The 12,368-nt window shown below is 49.6% G+C and overlaps 1 protein-coding gene across 1 annotated transcript in view; it reads left to right on the top strand.

The window, feature by feature from the left end:
- Positions 1-9,825, top strand: part of STUM (stum, mechanosensory transduction mediator homolog) — a 44,403-nt gene extending 34,578 nt beyond the window's left edge. The window contains exons 2-4 of the mRNA XM_050894953.1: positions 9-188; positions 5,963-5,971; positions 8,969-9,825. Coding sequence (XP_050750910.1) covers positions 9-188; positions 5,963-5,971; positions 8,969-9,003 — 224 coding nt within the window. The 3' untranslated portion in view covers positions 9,004-9,825. The remainder of the gene's footprint in view (positions 1-8; positions 189-5,962; positions 5,972-8,968) is intronic.
- The last annotated feature ends 2,543 nt before the right edge of the window (positions 9,826-12,368 follow it).

Here is a 12,368-nt window from a genome sequence, read left to right as displayed (position 1 = left end):
CTCCCTAGGAACGTTTGTATCCGCTTTCACCGTGCTGTGCGGAGCCCGGACCGACCTCCCCGACAGGCACATGTGTTGTGTCTTCTGGCTGAACATTGCTGCTGCTCTGATTCAGATCCTGACGGCGATCGTGATGGTTGGCTGGATTATGAGTATATTTTGGGGGATGGACATGGTCATTCTTGCAAGTAAGTACAGTGCACTCACCCCCCTGACTTCTCCCCTCCGTGGCTGTGTTGCTGGGTCCCAGCTAACACCCCTGCAAGCCATCGGACTGCACTGTAGGGAAGAAGAGCCACAGGATGGGCTCTGCAAATCCATGAGAAACACAGTAGGCAGAGGAATTGCTAGGAGGCAGTTGGGATGGGCGCCGTGACACGTCTGGAAGAGCCTCCCATCCCACCACATGGGTTAGGATCTTCCTTTCCCCTTTATAAAATGAAAAGTGCAGGAAGGCGTGAGGCCCCCCAGCACAGTGAACTCTGCTGTCTGGAGCCGCTTCTGCCCTGGGTGCATCTGCGTGCATGTTTGAACGAGAAAGCCCTTTCTCCCTCGTGACTCCAGCTGCATCTCTCTGGTTAGCAAGACTTTCCCATGAGGCTGGTTCTGCTCCCAGGGAGCACGTAGGGCCAGCTGTCCCCAGAAAAGCCCTGGGGACTCTCCTGGACCCTCCCCTTCCTCCCCAGAATACATTTACCCAAAGGCTTTTTTCATGTTTCACACCAAGTTCTTAGGCTGAGCAGGACTGTTTAGCAACTCCTAGAAAGATTTCCCCTACACCCTTTAAGAAGCCTCCAAAACATTGGTGTAGGGGAAGAAGAGAGGAATCCTTTTTTAAACATACATAATTTAGGTCAGTCAGTATGTATTACCAATCTAGAATACAGGCTCTTTAACTTTATCGGCTAAAGACTTTTACTGGTGTAAAAGTTGTATCATATCTGTATCATATCACCTGTATCATATCACAGAGAATTAAGGTGACAGTCTCACCTCACCTCCAAAGCCAGAAGCAGCCCACAACTCAGGGTGCTGATTGCGTCTGCAAGACCCCACTCCCTTTCCAAAGGCTGGCAGAGGCTGGTGGGCATTGCCCCAAACCAAACAGGTCTGAGATCCTTCAGGCTGGCAGGGCAGGCAGTTCCCAAAGCAAGCGCTTCTCCCAGAGAACGTCTTACCAGCAGCTTTTCCTTTTTGATTTGAATGGGCTCCACTTTTTGTCATCTCTGCTGATGATATCTGTGGCTGCATGACAGAGGAGGAGAGAGCATCTCAGGAAATTGCCAGGCACCTGCCTAAAGATGAAATGGATGAAATTGAAAAAAACAGCAGGAAACCAGTGCACATCTTCAGCTGCCAAACCCAGGGGTTAAACCCTCTCACCAAATGACCTGCTAATTTCTGAGCCTGCTTCAATTTACAGGCTGAGTTAAGGGCAATCCCCATGCAGAGCAAACGATGGATATTAAAAACCTAAACATAAGCAAGGCAAAAGGCTTTCCTCAGGAGAAAGGCAGCACTGCCCTTCGTTTTTCCCTGTAAACCACCTGCCAAGTTTCCTCTCAGATGTAGCCACAGAGCAGAGGTAGCCCAAGTTATTTCTGAGGATAAATTGTGAATCGGTGTACATCTGTGATGTGTCTTTAAGAACCTGCCGAATTTGTGTGTAATCCCATAATTACGTGTTCATAATCATATGCTCTTCTGCTGTTCCTCTGCTGGACAGCCCCCGTGTGCGGTTCGCTGTCTGGCAGGACCCAGTTCTGCAGTTGTGCGGAGAGGCAGGAAAGCATCTGTCCAGATAAAGAGCTACAGCTGACACCGTGACTTGCTTTTCTCCATACTCTTGTTCATGTGTGTCCTCCAGGTAGAGGGGCTGGGGCTCAGGAGGATCTTACTGGTTTTCCAGTTTGGTTGCTGGGGAAAACCATGCAGCTTGGAAGTACTGACCCGAAGCGGTTCCCCGCACCTGGCTGGACCCCACCAGTTTGGGAGGCAGAGGGTGGGTGAGCAGCATGTGGTGGGGAAGCTCAGGCCAAGAGGTCCCCGACCACAGCAACAGTCCTTCATCCCGGCCCCTCTGGTGGCAGTAGAGCAGGGTAAGCGGAGTCAACATGTCTTATGTTAACCAGCTATATATCATCTGACAAGTTGCAGCCCTTGGCAGTTTCTTGCTGTCTCATTAAATAGCTTGGTTTTAAATTTACTTACCATGCAGAGAAAATAATGGCTAAATAAAGCAGCTCTTGGTTGATGGAGAATAAAAGGAAAAACTCATTTTTCAATCAAAACAAAGAACAGAAATTATCAATTGCTCTCAGCTGGATCAAACAGCCCTGTCAGACCCAAAATGGTTTGTTTTTTCATGTTTTGTTTTCATGTTAAAAAAAAAATTAATAACTTAAAAAGGAAACAATGTTTCAAATGCAAGACATAAGACATTTCATTTAAAAACACTGCCAGGAAACAGTTTGCTTTGGTTGGGTTTTGTGTGCAAACAAACTATTTGATGCACTGGACAGAAATTGTACACCGTTGCAACTTGAATCTGCATGCAGGTGGGAAATAATAGTTAAAAAAATTCAAAACTACTGCCCACCTCTAGTCTTCCTCGCCTTGAGATGGCCGATTCCATGCATCCCTGTGAGGGTGCCATATGATTTTGATGGGCTGGAGGCAGGGCACAGTGGGTGGTGTTTAAGCGGATGGGGGCTAGCAGTGAGGAGAAGGGGACTCTGCTCTGGCTTTCCCTGAGGGATGAGTGCCTCGCTCCCTGGGTCAGGGCCTGCCTGTCTATTAGCTGGTAGAGAGCTGGGTGGGAATTAGGGAGGCTCACTGCAGTTTTTAATCTTCTAGTGCTAATTCTCAGCCATTAAAGGGGGAGCTTGCTCTGAGGGGAGAGCTTTGGGGATAATGTCATACTGTCTTTAATGAGGGGAAAAGGAGAAGAATTATAGGCGAATCAGGTATACTTCAATTCCTGGAAGAAGTAATCAAACAAGTGACTTGCATGCATTTAGAAAATAAAAAGAAACAAAGTCAACCTGGGTTTGTCCAGAGCAAGCTGTGTCAGACTGGCTTGATTCCCTTCTGTGGCAGAGGGATTCATTTTGTGAGTGGCAGCGGCGGTCAGCCATCCCTCCTGACTTTCAGGCACTGACACAGTCTCACACAGCGTTCCTACCAGCAAGCCAGGGAGATGTGGCCTGGGTGAAAATGCACTTGAGAACTGTTCTCTAAATGCATTTTCCTGAACTGGAAAGATATAAGGAGAGGTGTGTTGAAAGGTCCCTCCTGAATCCAGCAGTGTTCAGTATTTTCATTCATGGCTGGATGATGGACCAGAGAAAGGGCTTACCGGCCCCGCACCGCTGGCGGCTGCAAGGATGGCAGGCACAGTGAGGGCAGTGTCTGGATTCAAGCAAATCGAAGAAACGGTCTGGGAAAAAAAAAAAGTGCTACTCAGTAGAGACAAGTCCAAGACACTAAGGAAGGATTAATCAACTGCATAAATACATGCTAGGGAACAACCTGTTTTTCAGAGAAGGATGTGGTGGCTGCAGTGAGTCACAAGCTGCACAGTACATTGCTGTGGAGGGAACAAACACTGCCCAGGCAGGTAGAAGCAGAGCCTGTAGGACATTAATTGGTCCCCTCACCTTTCTCGGCACATGTAAAGCTGCGGTGAGGCTTGTGGCCAGCTTTGGAGGCTGTACTTCCATGTGGACAATGTGGAGAGAGTCCAAGGACCGTGAGACAGCAGGCAATGAAGAGGTTCAGCAGGCTAGTAAACGTGAGAAGGCAGCAGTTTAGCCTAAGACAGACTTAAATAAGAGCAGGAAAGATCTGCGTGGAAATCAGGAGATGTTTTCTCTCCAGTAAGGTAGAAATGCTGAAGAGGTGGAATGGCAGGATCTGCCCTCTCTGTCACTGGAAGACCCCAAGAGCGGGTAGACCCACATCTGTCAGGAGCAAGGTGGGACACGGGAAGAGACCGACTGACCTCGAGGGGTCCTGTCCAACCCTCATCTCCTGTAAGGTGCCCTTCAGCGGGATATATCCCAGAAGGAAGATTAATTGAATGCAGTTTTGCTGTCACACTTAATTACTTTTGGCAGCACAATGGCATGGGACATTTTCTCTGCTAATTTAAATGAATTGCCAGCTGGCCCCATTAAATGCCACAGATATCTTCTTTAAGCAGCCATATGGCTTTGGGAACCATCCTTCGCTTTACCTGCTGTCTGAAGGCAAAGGTAGATTAAAAGGAAGCACTTAATTATTTTGCAAAAAAAAAATAAATATCTGGACTGTCCCCTTGCCGCTGCAAATATCCAGCCGCCCTTGGTGGTGGCTGGGCAGCGCTGCCGCACCGTGCTCTCCTCGAACGCCTCGTCACGGCTGCAGGGACGAGGCACAGAGCTGAGGCAACACAGAGCTAATTAGCTGGCCAAGGCCAACTGGAAAATGAGCCTCCTAAGGCTTTCTGGGCAAGTTTCCCTCTGCTAAAGGCACACCTTGTCCCCAGCCCACGCAGCACACGTCTTCATTAGCTGCATCGTGCAGAATGAACGCAGAGGAACGGCCTTTCCAGGAACTCCCTAGCTGCTCAGAGCTCGTTATAAAAGGTTTTGTGCCATTTCTTGGCAGAAATACCACAGAAATCAATATAGTAATGTCACACTGAGGTGGCATAGGGGACAGAAGTCAGGGACTGTTTGTCTAGGCGTTGTTTCGCCTCTAATGAACGCAGCCAGGAAGTCAAGCCTGGTTTCTGAAGGAAGCCCTCGCTGAGCTTTGGCCTCTGAATTAACAACTTGTGTGGCTGCGCCTATGAACGAGCAAAGGTGCCATCGCTTGTGGTTTCACAGGACGGGGACTCCTGCTGCAGCCCCTGCTTCTGCAGCGGGCAGCTGACTCTCAGGGACCGATTGCCAGCTAGTAGTAAGAAATTACCTGTAATCATGCTGTCCACTTGTCACTCCTTTGCTAATTACAGTGCTTAGACCTTGCCAGAAGCAGCAGCAGATGATTGCATGGTTAATGTACACTCGGGCTCCAAGGGACTTTGGAAAGCATCACCGAGCCTCTCTTCTCTGCAGGGCCCCTGCTAGGGCAGGTAACGCAGCTGCCCTGGGAAGGAAAGGGAGCAGAAAGCGCTTGAGAGAGTCGGAAGAGAACAACATCCTCAAACAGCTGGTAACCCTTCATGAGATGAAGGAAATTCTGAGGACAAATTGCCCACTTAGACCTATTACGGTTTTTTTAAAAATCTAAATAGAGCTGTCCCCCAAACTATGCCTGAGGAAAGTAGTTAAAATACCCTTTTTTTCAATTTCTTACCAAATGCTGCAGTAGGGTAAGTTCTTAAAATATTGTAGGAATGTTAAATACCACCAGGGTTTGCAGCACCCAGCCAGGCTGAGGCACGCCGCAGTTGTAAAAGTCATCTGTGGGCACAAGCAAACTCAGCAGCAAAACTGCCAAAAAGCTGTCAGGTGTAGTTTTCCCAGCTCTCGGGCCGTGAAAGGCATGCCATGCGCCGTCCAGTACGCCATGACATCTTGTTTGCCACATGCCTTCAGCGGTTCCCCTTCAGTCAAACCTGTGAAATAGCAATGTCACGGAGGAAAGCGTTTGTGGGAGCATCGCTCAGAGGTGTTAGTCCATCCAGACTGTCCGGCTCGGGGCCAGTGAGCTGGAAAGCAGATGAGGATTCCCCCATCCTCTTTAAACAAGAGCCCTAAACGAAACAATCCACTTCAAGTATAAGGATTTTAAATAATGTTTAGCCCTGGTGTGAATGTCTGATGGTAGAGCAGCTGTTCTCTGTTTACTCTGCAGCCCCAATTTATTTGTTCTTTTCTGGTTCTCCATGTGTTTTGGATATATCGTCTACAGTTACATTTCTCCCTCTCTCTTTCTTTCATGTTCCTTTGCCTCCTTTTGTTCACCATCAAAGTTTCACAAGGTAAGTTTGTTTCTGTTCTTTCTCCTCTTCCTCCTCCTCCTCCTCCTCACACCACATGGCAGCTCCCCATGGAGAGCAGTGAGCGCTCGGCCGGTGCAAGCCATTTGGGATTCGCTTTGGCCGACGCTGCCCATTCCCAGCCCAAGTCCAGCCGTGTGCCTGTACGTGTGTGTGTCCACCTGTCTCTGTGTCTGTCCTGTGGCCGCACAGCCCCAGGGATGTGTTCTTCGCCCAGCACTGAAATGCCCCTTGGGCTGCCTCAAGGGCACCCTCAGAGCATGGCAGGGATCTGTTTCAGTCTTGAAAGCATCCTGAGGCCACCAGCTGCATGAACCTAGTCCCGGTAGGACAGCCTGTGCACAGACTGGTTTCTTTTTGCCTGAATCTTACTTGCAATGGTTTACAGAAGAAGTGCAATTTCAAGCAAACTTGATTAAATCAGTGATTTTGTGCGCAGATACTCAGACCAACTTAATCTTGATCCCAGAGCTGTCTGCTTTACAGAACTGCACCTAAACTGTACTGCAGGCATACTAACGTAAAGCTGCTTTGTATAGAATAGCTATTCCTATGCAAGAAATGCAATAACTATTTTCATATATAAACTATTTAATAAGTTAAGTTTGAAGTATTCTAATAAATAGGTTTAGCATAGGACAGGTCATCTTTTGGCTTACTTTGGTCATGTAAAGAGAGATACAGGCTTGGCCGCTGTAACTGGCTTCCAGTCAGCTTCAAAACTCACAGCAGGACTGAAAGGATTTCTATTATATCTTTAAAAAAGGCATGGCTACGCAAGCAAGTTATTGTAAGCATAACCTAGCTTGCTTACTTTAGCTAAGGATTTACGGCATGCCCCAACTCTCTGGTCCATGTGGTTGTTTTTTTTTTTTTTTTTACTGTGCTCCATAAACAAAGTAAACTGATGCTGTAGACAAGCCTGTATTACAGGTTTCCAACCAGCTCATCTTGCCTTCAGAGCTGACTCACACTTAGAACATAAATGCATAAGAAATCATCATTTTTCCCCCTAGAAAAAGCTGTCTGAAAGAGGTGAAGGTCTTTCTGTTCAGCTGCACATGATGGGCAACAATGCAGTGCAGGGTAACACATGCTGATAAGTGTCATTAATCTCCTCCTCTATTCCTTGTGCTCGTTTAGCAGCAGGAGATCCAGACTGCCAAGCCTGGGTGAATGCGTGGATTTTTCCAAAGTACAGCAAAGTTCATTTGCCAGGGCCAATTCTTAGTTCAGCAAAAAGTCCCTTAAAGATAGGGGTTGTGGCACCTGCTGGTATTTTGTGTTCAGCTTTTTTAAGAGACTTACAAAAGCCTGATATAAGGGTTGGAAAGAAATATGAAAAAGCATCAATGGAAAAGTGTTTGAAGAGTTAAGCATTCTTCTGAGATGTGAAATTTCAGACTCGTTTGAAATTCAAAATATAAAAATGACAGGCTACTTATGTTATTTAAACAAAGGAAAAAAACCTCCAGATTTTTAAAAGGTTTCTAGTTGAAAAATCTTCACTATTGCAGGCAGTGCAGGTAAGGACAGTTTGTTTCCTTCTTTAAAAAGGAGAACTTTTGCATTGATACTATTGTAATAACAATCCCAGCTTCTCTTAAAAAGAAAGCAGGTAAAGCTTCTGGTGCAGTCATTGCAACCACTCAGGAAAGTGTTAAAAAAACCAGTATTTTTCTCATTGTCTCGTATCAGCACAAGAGCTGCGGGTGCTCTCCTATTGCCCTTCCCTGCCCTAGCCCCCCAGGGGAAGGAGCCCTCCCCTATGGGATTTGCAGCCTCCCCTCAACCACTACGTATGGGATAGCAAATAAAGTGGGGCCCCAGTCCCCTGAGGAGCTGTGACGAGCAGCGGGACAGGCTGCTTTAGCCCTTGCAGCATCCATGTGGCTGCCACGTCAGCAGGGCCCTGGTGCCCGCCGGGACCAAGCATGAGCCAACACAGAGCTGCCCGAGGGCTTTGCTGCCTTGGCCGGGAGGTGCATTAGACCCCATGGCTGGGGGAAGAGGAGAAGGGGTGGAGGAGGAGGGAACCGGGCACTTTCCCATTGCAATTGGTTTTGCTGCTGGAAAGCTCCATTTTCTCCAGTCCCGCCGGATGGCTGCTGTGCCCCAGCAAAAGCACCTGTAATTCTGCTGGGCTGGAGCAAAGCAAGTGCATAACAAGGCAGCAAGAATATCATTAGGGAAAGGGCCCATGGAGGCATCCCGAGGTCTGTGTTTGAACTCTGACATGTCAGCCTGTGATTAAAGGCATCCCCCTTCTCCTCCAAGAGATGTTTGTTCACCTCTGCAAACCGCAGTGCAAATTAGTTGCTGCTGGAGAGCATTGTTAGCAAAAGCCAGCATGGGAACTAAAAGGTGGATAGAGGAAACCATCCTCCTCCTACCTGGCAGTCCTCTGGAAGGACGAGGTTCAGACATACATTGCAAGTGGAGACGCGAGTGTGTCAGACGCGCAACCAGCAAGCTTCCAGGTCAGGGCTTGGGAACAGTGGTCTCTTAGGAGCAGTATATAAGGGCATACATTTCCCCTACACTGCAGAAAAATACACTCTGATACAGAATAATTTAGGCAGAAAATACAGCATTTCCGTAAAGGTTTTAGGTTATTGGGTTGTACCGGAATTGGTGGTGGCTGGTACCTACCGTGCCTTTACAACCTCTTCAAGCAGACGTGCTTCTGCCCATGCTGGGGCTGGTGGCAGGCAGGCATCGCAGCGGCAAGGCTGGCTACCCGCAGCCGCATCGCCGTGCCCAGGAAGGTGGTTGCACCCCACGGTTGCACGGGGCAAGTGTTGGCTAAAGCAAGGCAGGGTGGCTCACTGGGCTGAGCTTGCCCCGGGGCAGCCCCCCCTATTCTCCCACGTGGTTTGCCACTCCCGGTAAACAAGGCTCGTGGCTCACTTCAGCCTCACTGAGGGTCCTCGTTAGGAATTAACACTAATCATGTTCCCTTCCCCTCCCTCCTCACAGGCTACAAGGAACAGGGGATCCCACAGCAGCTGTAGTGGCTGGGACAAGTATGGTCAGAGAAACACGGCGAGAGATTTCCTTTGGCAGCTGTGGGCCATGGACCTTTTCATTACCCTTTGTCTTTCTTCTTCTTCCTTTTGTTTTGTTTCCTTCTGTTTGAACCCGGTTCATCTGTCCGTCCAGCGGAGCGGAGGTGCAGAGCAGCCGACGGAGACTTGCACTGATCCCATTGAGCAGCGGAGATGGGGCAAGCACAGCGTGGGTTAGGACTGGCCCCGGCCAGCACGCGGTGGGCGGCTGATGAGGAGGAGGAGGGTGCCGGGAGAAGGAGACACCCCTGGCGAAGGTGGCAGCTGAGCCGGGGGAGCGGGAGATGCTGCTTTCTCTCTCCTCCCAGGGGGAAGTAGCTGAAGATGTTTTGCCTCCTTTTTACGCTCACCGTTAAAGGAAACAGGCTGTGAACATCAAATGCCAAGGAGCTATTAATAGATATATGTACAGTATGTAAAAGCAAACCAGTGGTACTTTTTTCCCCCACCCCAAGAGTCCATCCTTGACTGCTTCGCGGTAGCGGAGGGCTCAGCCCAGCCTCCTCTGCTGTCTGTGTATATATGATGCTCAATGAAGCTCTGTCCTTGCAGATGTCTTGAGAAACGTGCTTGCTGTAAGTCGTATTGTACTGCTGAACTGACTGGGGCCATCCCCTGCTTCCATCTGCTGGCACCATGCGAAGACCAGACCTCCCACCGGCCCCTGGGGACACTTTATCTAGCAAGGGACCGGTGCCCCGCAGCACCTTGCCTCTAGGGTGGCGGGTGCAGCCACGTGCTGCCAAAAGCTTCTAGTGTAAAACAATACTGGGGGAGCCAAAAAAAAAAAAAAAAGAAGAGACTTTTCCTCCCCTCCCCCTGAAAGGGACTTGCTGGCAGTGTCTCCGTGCTTTGGAAACGGATCCCCTTACAGCGCGGCGTGTGCTCCTGGCTGAAGCAGCGTCCCCGCTCCGCTTCCCTGGGGTAAGTGCCCAAAGCTCAAGTGTCATGACCTGGTGCTAACCAGGCGCTCGGTAGCGGTTGTGGTTGGAAGGCCTGTGGCCAAATGGGGTAGGGCTGTGTTTTTGTGGTTTGAACACACAATGTGCAGAGCTAGATTGGGCATCCAGGCGGAGTGACCCCTCTGATCCTGGCTGGTGTTTCAGCAGGGCGAGAGGAGCTCAGCCAGGGGGGACCTGGTGGCAGCACCTGGCTGCTTTTCAACTCCAAAAAGGTGGCGGGAGGAGCCCTGCCAAAAGATGGCAAAACTGGGCTGCTTCTCTCAGCTGGGGAGGGTCCTCCCAGTGAGAGGAGCTTCACACAACCCACTGCCAAAACTGGGAGCCACCCAAGCATGACAGAGCTGGGACCTGTTTCCAGCCCATTGTTCCTGCAGAGACGCAGCCAGTGGGCAAGGGGACAGGGGGACAGCAGCAAACCCTGCTGTCCTACAAGCTCCCGGCCTCTCCTAGCATGATGGTTTGCTTTTAAGGCAGGTTTTCATTTTCCATGCAGAGCAGATCCTGTCAGTTAAAATACCTCCTGTTGCAGAGAGCTGAGGTGTCAAACAGCAGCAAGTGCCCCTGAGCACGCGTGTCTCCTTGCCTGATCATCTGCAGGCAGAAAGTGCAGACCACCGGGCTGTTCTCCATGCGCTGTGTGTTTAACCCTCAGAGCCATCGTAGGGGTACGCTGAGCAGGACAGCCGCCCGCCGAGGGTGGAGGAGAGCCCTGCACTGGGCAGGGTGCCTGTCGGTGATCCCCCCAGGGAGTTGGTGGGGGTAGGAAGCTCCTTAGTGTTTACACCTGCAGGAAACATGGCTTAGCCTCCAGGTGCTCTCCTGATGGCTGGAGACCCGCTGGCTTTAACGCAGGACCTTTCCTCCCAGAAAGTTTCCTACCTGCCCAATGCCCACACTTCGCTGTGAGCCCGCAGCCTGTGGAAAGCAGGCACCAATACCTCTCTGCTCTCCCAGCTCAGGAAGTCCTTCTCCAGGGCTAATGAAAAAGCATAATCCACAGTCCCAGCTAACTTGTGGTGGGACAGGACCCGTCCAAACCACGTGCGTTTATCCAGCGCAGGCGTCAGAACTGATGGCAAACTTTTTTCACCCCACCCTTTGACGACTGTGCGCTATAAAAAGCTTTGGGCTGCCGGAACAGGAGAAAGGGGCAGAGAGTCAGGAGCCCTGGGAGCACCAGCCTTTGCTGTGAGCCGGGAGACTGCTGGCTCAAGCACTTCCTCTGAGCTCAGCAGCCTTAATCGGAAGAGCAAATGGAACCCATATAAAAAGGATGCAAATTTGTAACACAAACAACTCATTGTATATTTTACCAAGACAGACTTCAGCTAGGGCAGCCAGCGTATTTTGCAGACATTCCCTTTGTACATATGTAAGTACTACCTGGTGTTTGAGCATGGCATGCGAGAGCCAACACGCTCAGCTGAACACCTGCAAAACTGCACAAGCCCCACTGAGCACATGTCCTACAGTGCCTATAGTCTATAGGAGACATATGTTTAAACTGGCTCTTTGGCACATGGTTAGCAAGAGGAGAAGAAACAAATCAACATGAAATGGATTTGTGGAAGACCCTTCAGATTAAGTTTAAAGCAACATTTCACACATCCTGGCCAAATACTAACAGTAACCCTCTGCATCTGTAGGTGATAGACATTGCTATCCCTGTCATACAGCTGAGAAACAGCAGTATGCAGCAAGGTTAAATTACCAGACTCCAAAGCAAACCCATGGCAGAACCACAGGAATAACTCAGGCTGCATTTCTCTTGCCTTGCACCTTAATCAGTGGCTCATACTGCTACGCTGGCCAGCCAAAAATGGGTGTAACTACCCTGTATCCAAATGGGGGTGCTGAGCTCAGCTTTTTGGGCTGCTCCACGGAAAGCAAAGATCCATAACGCCGTGCAGAGAGGAAAGCTGCTCATTTGTAATTTTAGAGGAAGACAGATGAAAAAACATCAGCTTCTAGAGAGATGCAAGCCACACAACACAGGCAGCAGTGAAGCAGGTTTCTTTGGAAGACAAGCACCAGTCAGTGCTTCTTGTTAACCCAGGGCTGGAAGTGCTCAAGAGGAAAAGCAGCACAGTTATCCTGCCACGATGCTGCGCCGCAGGGAGATGTGGTTACCTTGCTTTGCCAAGGAGAGTCTTGCAAGACAGCAGCACTTTGAAAAAATCAACTCCTAGTAGGTCAGTGGTGGAAAGACGAAACCCAAGAGCCATCTGACATCTGTGTTAAAGCCAAGGGATGCGCTCCTCAAGATTACCATTGCCACAGCAATCACCAAAAGGATTTCTGCTCATGACGTTCAACAATTTCAACTCTCTTTCTTTGACCATTTCTACC

The sequence above is a fragment of the Gymnogyps californianus genome, chromosome 3 (genome assembly GCF_018139145.2).
Source record: "Gymnogyps californianus isolate 813 chromosome 3, ASM1813914v2, whole genome shotgun sequence".
NCBI lineage: Eukaryota > Metazoa > Chordata > Aves > Accipitriformes > Cathartidae > Gymnogyps > Gymnogyps californianus.
The sequence above is the reverse complement of the archived record's forward strand: the minus strand, read 5'-3'. Positions and strand labels throughout refer to the sequence as shown.